We start from the raw sequence: 9,972 nt of genomic DNA on the forward strand, positions 1-9,972 counted from the left end.
AGAAATCAAGAGTTTTGATTATTTACAGAGTAGGTAAAATAAATGTATAAGTTCATTTAAAACGAAACAGATACATAATATCATACAAAAGAGTACTAAGCAAGAATAAGACCACGAGGTCATTATCTGTTTGAATGTGGTTCGCTCGAAGAAACTGTCCGCCTCCCAATAAACCTACAGTTTATCTTTTGCTAGAATCTTCTCTCACCCTCAAAATTTTACTACTATTTTAAATAAAATTCAATAAATCAATGTAGATACTGCGTGAATGCTTCCTTTATGCTTTAGTTACTACATTAACGTTACTAGGTAAAAACTTATATTATACAGTAATGTCGGTCAATTTATTCTCGTTTAAGTTTTACAATGGTGCAAAAACCATTGTTGAGTATTTGAGGAATATGCTTTAAATCCGAAAATACCGATGTTGTAGGTATAAAGGTACCTACACCCTACTGTGACCGTGTTCATAACCTTTTTGTTTCTAGTAAAAAGGTTATTTGTAACAAAAGCAGTATGTACTACTTTGTAACGTCAATCAATTCAACCAGTCATAGAGCTTTGTTGATCCTAAAAAAATATCGCTTTTTTTAGTAATTTATATTTTATAGAAAATAAAGTAAATAAGTTCCTAAAAAAAATATCTTCATCATTGCTTTCCGCGTGCACAACTTCTTCCACTATAACTTCTGCTTGGTATTAACTGTATTTGCTTCTCTACACTGAACTGACTATGTCGTCCCTAGTCGCCTATTTATAGCCAACGACGCTACGTGAAATCGTCAAGAATAAACACAGAAAATTATCTTGTTCTAAACGTCAATTTAGAATTTTGTATATTCTCTGAGGTTTCTCGAATAATCTGACATATTCTTTGTTCCATTCCGCACTTTTTGATGACGATAACGATCAATACGAATTTCTTTAATTCGCCGAAGCAAGGAAGTTAATTAACAAGGAAGCCATTCTATCCCATGATTCATTCACTGGAATTCTTGATCATTCATCTAGAGTATAAAGCTTACGAATTAAAGTTATCTCGTTTTCTGCTATAGCTCTGTCTTACTCTAAGGTTCAATGTCAGTTGGTAGAGCCGATGTAGAGCAAAAATGCGAACAGAACTGTACCGAATCAATATTATTGAAGTTTGAAACTGTACTATCTCTTTCACACTCACTGTTACTTCCATAAAGAAACATTAAAAACTTAAACAACGAAATAACATTCGTTTCGTATATTTTAACATTGTTTAAATTTGTTTAAATAATTATTTTAAAAAAATTACTTTAGAAATAAGCTTTAGATCTTTATTTGGAGGTGGTATAAAGGAGTAATTTGACTTGGAATTCTGGATCCTAACTCGCGCTATCGAAGTTTTTAAAGCCGGGGAGTATATATAGCCGGCAATTTTATTAACCGGCGGAAGGTCCGTAGCTACTGAGGAAGCCGGTGCTGACAGGGAGCCGGTCTACTTCCCAGTCGCCTGATGAAACGCTATAGAGCTGTAAATCATATGTACCGATGGATTTAACTTAATTGTCAAATATGTCAAGAAAAATGATAAAGAGAGGCTTTACTGCCTCACCTTCACTTGGTAGCTAATATGACCTTCTTTTTGCTTATTCATAATTTTTTACCAAAATATTAGAGAATATTAAATAGCAGCCTTTGATATTAGATTGCTAATTTGATCTTCTTATGCTGGTTGGTTAAAATAGCAAAAATAGTTTCTATTTTATGGACCTTTTTAGCTATCTGTGCTATGATGAGAAATTATGTAATACCAAAATAAAAAAATGCAAAGTAGGTCGGTATTATTACGTACCTAATAGTTAATACAGAATTAAGGAGGAATATAATTATTATTGGTAGTGTATGTGTGTGCGTATAAACGTGTGGGTATGAATTATAGTTTTAACTAGCGGAAAAAAGTAGTCGTATGTTGTCGCGGACTGTTTTAAATAACTTTAAAGAAACAATTCCGATATACTTACTACATATTTCCGTCGTTTGGCGTAAAGTTTACCGTTCACGCATCGCACGCATCGGAATCTCTCAAAAAGCAAATTTTTTGCAGTTTTTTCAACATTATTCATTAATGATGGTAGCCATTGGTTGTAGCGTGATGTTTTATAGCCTTAAATAATAAGTACTACCAATGCAAAAAAAAAATCGAAATCGAAACAGCATTTTCTGAGATTAGCGCGTTCAACCAAACAAACTCAAAAGCTTGATACAATTTCAACTATGCCCATCTAACAAAAGCACGTCAATCTTAAACTCCGTTGCGCGGAATTTGGAAGACAAATGCGGAAAAAAAGCGATGTTATCCTGTAGGTAGGTTGGCTTTTCCGGGATAAACAGAAGCCTATGAGCTATTCCAGAATGGTACGCATGCATTCGATCGTTGTCCCATACGCCTTGCGACGTGCTGTTATATGTGAAGAGATGTCATTTATCTCCGACAATATTTATCAGATCCCTATTAAAATAAGACAACACATGCTTGATAGTATACACTTTCAAATAAAAAAGAATTATTAAAATTGATTCAAAGTTAACGGAGTTATGAAGTAAAATTGATAAAAATATTTCATCCCATTGCCCGGAGGAAACTTACTGTTTATCGGGTTAAAAAGTATCCTATATGTTGACCCGGAATATCAGCTACAACTAAGTATACAAAATTTTATTTAAATCCGTTCAGTAGTTTTCACGTGATGCCCGGACAGACAGACAGACAGACAAAATTTTTTGTATACTTAATGAACATTGTACAGTTTGGCAGATCTCTACAAAGGCTGCTATAACATTTAGATTTTTCCTATGTTCTGTCTTCCTGCTCTGTCCCTCAGGGGGATAAATAGGAATTACATTATTTAATTGAACTTCTCTTTTCTATTTCTAGCAGTTGCCTGCGATGAAATTTTGTTTTGCCCCGTAAGTAAATAAAACGGCGGGACCTCAAAATCATTTCATGATTTATTCGTTATCAGGTCACAGGCAGATACCCACGATTTCGTCTGTGTAGAATTCGTGATTTAGCTTGAGAACCCCTTTTCCGGAAAGCAAGTTATGCGCGGTTTCAATTTCTTTAAGATCAGTTCAATAGTTCACTGGACATTTCGGAGAATCACTATACTAATAGTTTAACGGAACGTTAAATAAATAATAATAATAAATAAAAAAATATACTACGACAATACACACATCGCCATCTAGTCCCAAAGTAAGCGTAGCTTGTGTTATGGGTACTAAGAGAACTGATGAAAATTTTTTATGAATAATATACGTAAATACTTATAATATATAGATAAACACCCAGACTCTGAAAAACATTCATGTTCATCACACAAATGTTGTCCAGTTGTGGGAATCGAACCCACGGCCTTGCACTCAGGAAGCACGGTCGCTGCCCACTGCGCCAATCGGCCGTCAAACGCCACGTTAGATGGAATGAATCTGTTTATCATTAACTTCAAAACCACAAGACTTTCATTAAAAATACTAACCCCTGTTTTACCCCTATAGGGGTAGATTTGGACAAAATATTTTCTTAACTAATGTATGTGCTTTAAAAGAAACCTGTTGTCTAATTTTCAGGATTGTATACTTAGTAATAAAATAATTCAGCAGAAACATTCATCCCCTATTTATCTTTATATATATATTTCTTGTGTGCGTGTGTATGTCACTGAACTCCTCCCAAACGGCTGGACCGATTTGAATGAATTTTTTAGTATGCGTTTGGGTGGCATCCTGGATGGTTTAGATTCACAAATCAGCCCGACAGATGGCGCTGGGGTCCGCTAGTAAGTATTTATAATTTGTAAGTGATACTATGGATTTTATCTTAATTATCTATTATGATACTTTATAATAGATAGAGAACGGAACTCCTTAGCAGACAGCAGCAGCCCAATGACTTAAGACTTATCGTTTCTTTATACGTAGGTACACAGATTTCACATATTATTATCTGGTGAGTATCACCAGATTTGGGCAGAGCTAAACTGATGATACAACCTTTCCAATAAAAAAAGTTTATTATATATTATTTTTAAATAAAATTCATTCAGATACAACAAAGTTATGGTGTGAAGTCTTGAATCCCTTATCCCGCAGGAACACTATTATTTTTTGGGATAAAATTTAGCTTGAATGTTAAACTGAAATGTCAGCTATAAAAAAATCTGTTCTCTATCGATGTTTAAGCTTCCCCTGATTAATATTTACAAAAGGTCTTAAATGTAGGATGGACCGTTTCATTAAAATTATTCATCCCTCCATTTCACTATCTGGGGTGTGGAATTTTAAAATATCCTTTCTTCATGAGGTGTAGGTATCCACACCTCATAAAGAAAACACCCTCCAAAAAACATGTCTCTAGGACCAGCAGTTTAGGCTGCGCGTTTATATCGTCGGTTTTCATTCAGTAGATTTTCTAGAAACTGATATTTCTTTATTTAATTTTAAGAGCCAAAACACCAAGTTTCATGTCTATAACATGAAAAATTAGTTTAAATTGCGATATGTTTTTATTTCTACGACGTCCACAGAGTAAGAAATAATTCCATTGCTCAAAAACTAACACGAAGTGAGAATTGATCTGACAAAGATTGAAGTGATTAAAGCCACGTGACCTTCACCGAGCGTTATGGCGGCATTTATAAGTATTTTGTATATCGACTTTTCATTTATAATTATTGTTATGAAAATCGTGCTGTACGCTGGACTTGTATACGTACCTTTATCCGAGGAACTAAAATAATTTTTAGACGTCAGTGTTCCAGGGCAATATTGCTGGAGAGCAACTTACGCGAGGAGCAATGGTAGTGGATGAATCTTATTAAGACATTAATTTCAAATTAAATTACAACCCGGGTAAAGGATTTTAGTCATTTCAAAGTAATGACAAACTTGCCTTAAGGCGAGAAGTGAAGGCTAAATAAATAAGGCATTGTCGAGCGAGTTGGGTGAAAACAATATTATTATTATTAGTTCGTTTCCTACCTTAATACCTTTGATTCTACTCTATTGATTCACTTTTTAAAATGTTTCGTTAGCAAAGTGGTAAGCACGTTTAATTAAGGACGGAGCGAGGTCTTACATTTCATTTTCCGGTTGCACCAAAAGCTGGTATTAAATTTTTCTGTAAAAAAATATCAACACTTAAACGGAGATAGGAAATTGGTGGTGGTGTCAGCCCCCGTGCCTTGGAGATAGCACGATATGCGCTCAGTCTCGGTTTGTATCTCTAACATGTGACAATAATCGCTAATTTCCGCTAGTCATTGTGAGTGAGTCAGTCATCATTAAGTGGTGCAGCGTGATGGGTCTATACTTTTAAACCCTCTCCCCTATGAGAAAAATATTAGCCTGTGCCCAGTAGTTATATTACAGTCTAATGATTTTAGATATCATCGAATCTACTGACTAATCGAAGTGTTCACGAACAATGCCTATATATACAACTTCCATAAAAGAATGTTCGGACCTCGGTCCCCGAGCACGATCACCCGCTCGGAGAAAGATCTTCCTAATGTTACGGTCGAGCGTATCACCATAGCTCCCGTACATTCAGCTTTTGGGATAAAGTATTTTTTTAATAATTGAGGTACAGAGTTTCAATAAATAATAATATATATTTTTCCATAAATACTTTTCTCTGGAGGATTCCATACGACTGTTGTTTAGCATCATCATATTTTCAAATGGTATTTGGAATGTGAACAAGGAGTGCAGGAGAGCTAGACATAAAATTAACTATTGCATTCATGATCAGCTTTCAGTCTGTTTGACTCCCAAAATGTTTCGTTTTTTTCTTTATGGCACAAATTAAAACTAGAAGGCGATCTTAAAGCGATGACGCATTTTCTTTCAGTTTTTTATGGCCATATTTGACAGCAACGAAATGTTTTGATAAATGGGCCGAAGACGGCGAACCTTACCTTACCTTTCACTTATTCCTTGCCTTAGAATGCCTTTAAATGACCTGCTCGAAGTAAACCATTAAAGCTTCGTGAGCGCTATACAGCGAGCACATAATTTATACGCTATACGATGAACTCTATGGCGCAGCGGTGGGCGGCAGCAGGACAATTTGGGAATTTATAATTTCAGAGTTTTCTCTGGTCTTCTCTGGTGAGTCTGAGACAAACTTTTCTTTTTTTCTTACTTCTGGCCTACCGACAAGAAGAATCGTCGTACCGGAACGCTAAGCGATTTAGCGTTCCTGTACGATGTCGCGTAGGAATTGATTAGGGGTATGGGTTTAATATATTAACTGCAATACTCCCTAACAGGTTAGCCCGCTACTATCGTAGATTGTATCATCACTTACAACGAGGTCAGATTGCTGACAAGGGCTAACTTGTAGTGAAAAAAAAAAGAAGTCTTAAGCTGATATTACAGTGTTATAGTCGAATTAAATAGTTTCCCTGAAAATAAAGGATCTGGCCTGGAACGGCTTCACAGTGGTATCAACAGCTGTGTGGTGCTGGACGAAGTTAGTGACGATAAAATGATGAATGACTATGCTAGTCAAATTTTTTTCATGGTGGTAGTTGACAGATCAAGCTGATGGTCACCTAATGGTAACTAAAAGACCATCGCCTATAAACAGGGCAAAACTAGATAGGGCATGCAAGTATCTCGTCGTGCTACATGCAGCCCTGTGTCCAGCAACCTGAGGCCTACAAAAGCACTAATACTAAATGTTAAGAGATTTGTGTACAACAGGATCGGCGTCATTGGCAGTTCTTAATTTATAGGGCTGTTTTTCACAGTGCTCCTTTAAAAAAGATAGGCCCTAAGATGAGACCTGTCGATTTGGTTTAGTTTAAGAGATTTCTGTGTAACACAATTGGCAAAAATTTCTAGGATATTTTAAAGTAATTCGTTTAAAGAGATACCAGCTACTGGACCCGACATGGCAAATCGAGAGTTTAGATAATATATAGGAGACAGCCAACAACTCCAATATATTTATATCGATAGAGATAGCTTTTTTTTTTTCGGGACCTCCGCAACGGTAAACGCTTTAGTTTTCTCTGTGGATGGTACAGGTTGGGTCCCAGAAATGGTGAATTTGGATTTTTTTTTAATTCTGGTGGCTAGTGGCTAGTAGCTAGTAACAACCCTATCAACACAGACGTGCCACCACCATTGTGTAGGCACCTCAATATTCCGGAACAATGTTGCTTAGAAACAGACGATGATGTAGTCCGAGGTGGTTTCCAACCACCACAGACTGCATCAAAAAATCTTAGTTTTTGTGTTTAACATTGCAAACAGATTGTTGGTTACTTAATTTAATTAAAATACTACACCTAAATAAAATACTACACTTAATTAAAATAAAATTGTGTTATAATTATAATGACTAATCTTATATTTCTCTAATATTAATTCACTTTACTATCTATTCTAGACAGCAGTACTACACTTCAGTAATAGGTTTACTTTTAGCTACATCATCACTTTTTGGCTGTGATATCTCCTCATTTTTACCAATTTTGTCAGCCATTTCAGCATACTTTGCTTGTCTGTATTCATATTTTGCCGCATCTAACAACACATTTTGAAGTAGATATCTATTATTTGAATGTTTGTTAGTCAGCAATGGATATGGATTTCCTCTCAATTCTAAAATAGCTTTATCAATGTTCCTTCCAGAACTTGCCTTTGGTGCTTTGTACATTTTAGTGAAAGCTGTATTCGAATTTTCAAACCTTGGAACAAGTACTTTAAATAATTTGTGCAACAATTCCTTTTCAAGCAACCAGTAGTCTGCAATTTCCATTGTAGGTTTATGGCAGTCACCATGCAAAATTGCCTCTGATATAAGCTAGAAAAACAAAATTGCTGAATTAGTAAACTATCAAACTAATTAAAACAAGCATTATTGGCTTTAATTTATATTTTAAGCAACTTCTAAAATAAAAATTTGGTATTGCTGTGCCCGTTAAATGTAGGCTATTATGGCTGGGCAAAATGGTCACTATTCATGGGTTATTGTAATTTTTGTTCTATAGTAATAATTATATAGACCAAGCAGATGGCCGAACTGATAGTAAGTTGAAACTTATAGCCCATAGACAAAGAAACAGTTCCCACTTTAGACCAGCAAACAACAATGTTGCTTGGGTATAGACAGTGTCAAAACTTGGTCTATTATCAGTTTGTAACTTAGTCTAGTTGCATTTGCCCAATAGTGGACTGCGTCTGCAAATTCTTTAACAGAAAAACCCAATACCTAACAAGCTTTAGGCCAACCTGGGATTCGAACCCAGGACCTTGTGACCCGAAGCTAAATGAGCTAACCATTAGACCAAAAAGGCAGTTAATGGTCTGTACAGTTATTATTGAGGTAAAAGTTGAATTTGGGATTTTGCAAAATGCACCAGTAAATGCGAACTTTAGTTTCAAGTAATTCATATTATCATATATTTTCAAAACCCATACTAGTGTTACAAATGCAATATATGGTCTGTTTGTTTATTTGTTTTTAATTTCTTACACAGGCGATAACCAGCATCTTGGAGGGCACATAATACCTTTGAAACCAGAATACCACCTGCGAGACAACTATCTCTCCCCGGGTGGTATGGTGGTTTCAAACAAGTACTACTAAGTAGTAGTATTTATTATTATACAAAATGTTCAATATGTATTTTTTTTTTAAACTGTAATTCTCTCTAACCCTACACGCTTACCCGTTCAGCATATTGGCGTGCTTCATCAGCCCTATGATGATTTAACTCAATCCTTTCGAATTTAATCAGACCGGTAACAGTTTTTCTTAATTTGTCAAGTCTTCCCTCTGGCCCTTTAGGACTTCTCAGACGTCGATGTTGATCAGGGACTTTTATTCGTAATTTAGAAACTAATTTGGTGACATCAGCTTGATTCATATTGGAAATTAGTAATTCAGCTTTTATTTTTATCTTTCTTTGTATTTATAATTTATATTTATTTGTAGGTTATGTAGTGTTGTTGCGACTTGCAATAGTGATAGTCTAGGGTTGACAAAGAGAATATAAAAATATCGATATTTTTAGTTTGTTATCAATATCTTAGATAAGATTTAGCCTAAAATATATCAGATGGTAATATTTCTTAAATATATTTAATAAAATTACAATGTGATGCATAAACACTAGAAGATAAAAGTAAAAAGCATAAAAAAATATTTAAAAAAAGTTTTTTTTTAAAATTAAATAATAACCATAATATCTCACATCATTATATTACACTTTGAATGAATGTATAATAAAACGGTTACTTTACTATTTTGAAGTGGGTAAGGCTCCGACTTCCCATTAAAGGAGATAAAGTTCAATCCCCGGTTTTTTTAGAGTTATGTGCGTTTTAATTTAAGCCATTCAATATCACTTGCTTTAAACGGTGAAGGAAAATACCTCGAGTTCTCAAAGCAGTGTGAAGTCTACCAATGCGCTGATAATGATGATGATGACTGTACTATTGATGAATTTCTTAACGACAAGGTTGCCTGGAAGCAAGCCGCTTCGCTTTCATTTTCACACAAAATAGAACTTGAATTTGTTTTAATTGTGAGACAATGGTGCTATTACGGTCGTACAAACATCATTAAGTACACTGAATTGAATGTTAAAGAGCTTAGCGTTACTGCCCGATAAGTAAATAAAGTTACAAGGCAATTTCTATTAACGCAATAAGCGTCAGTCGCCCGCTACAGACAGGCAATGAAATCATTATCGTTACTCTCATGAATGTTTTTTACTGGCTATCTGGTTTCTAATGCAATGGATATATACAGAGAATCAATGAACTTTGCGAAGAGGCGCTTTAAATGGGAGAGTAATAAAAGGTGAAGTCTTTATTAAGAAAAAACAGAATATGAGCGATTGGTTTTTTGTCAAGACTCAGAAACACGTAAAGAATGATCTCTTATCCTCAATTTACTGAAAAGTGAGATGTACTGGATTG

At 34.9% G+C, this 9,972-nt stretch overlaps 1 protein-coding gene across 1 annotated transcript; it reads right to left on the bottom strand.

Annotated features, from left to right (window-relative positions):
* Positions 1-7,353: 7,353 nt before the first annotated feature.
* LOC120631477 (39S ribosomal protein L17, mitochondrial) lies at positions 7,354-9,015 on the bottom strand. Its single transcript, XM_039901086.1, has 2 exons — positions 8,718-9,015; positions 7,354-7,849 (listed from the first exon to the last, which is right to left on the bottom strand). The coding sequence occupies exons 1-2, from the start codon at positions 8,913-8,915 to the stop codon at positions 7,442-7,444; spliced, it is 606 nt and encodes a 201-aa protein (XP_039757020.1). The 5' UTR covers positions 8,916-9,015; the 3' UTR covers positions 7,354-7,441.
* Positions 9,016-9,972: the final 957 nt, after the last annotated feature.

This window comes from Pararge aegeria, chromosome 18 (genome assembly GCF_905163445.1).
Source record: "Pararge aegeria chromosome 18, ilParAegt1.1, whole genome shotgun sequence".
In the NCBI taxonomy this organism is placed as follows: Eukaryota; Metazoa; Arthropoda; class Insecta; order Lepidoptera; family Nymphalidae; genus Pararge; species Pararge aegeria.

Bases quoted from the DNA above. Each gene is read 5' to 3' on its own strand.
- LOC120631477 (XM_039901086.1), bottom strand. From the start codon at position 8,915: ATGAATCAAGCTGATGTCACCAAATTAGTTTCTAAATTACGAATAAAA. The intron at 7,850-8,717 runs GTAAGCGTGTAG...TTGTTTTTCTAG, and splicing joins CACGCCAATATGCTGAACGG to CTTATATCAGAGGCAATTTT.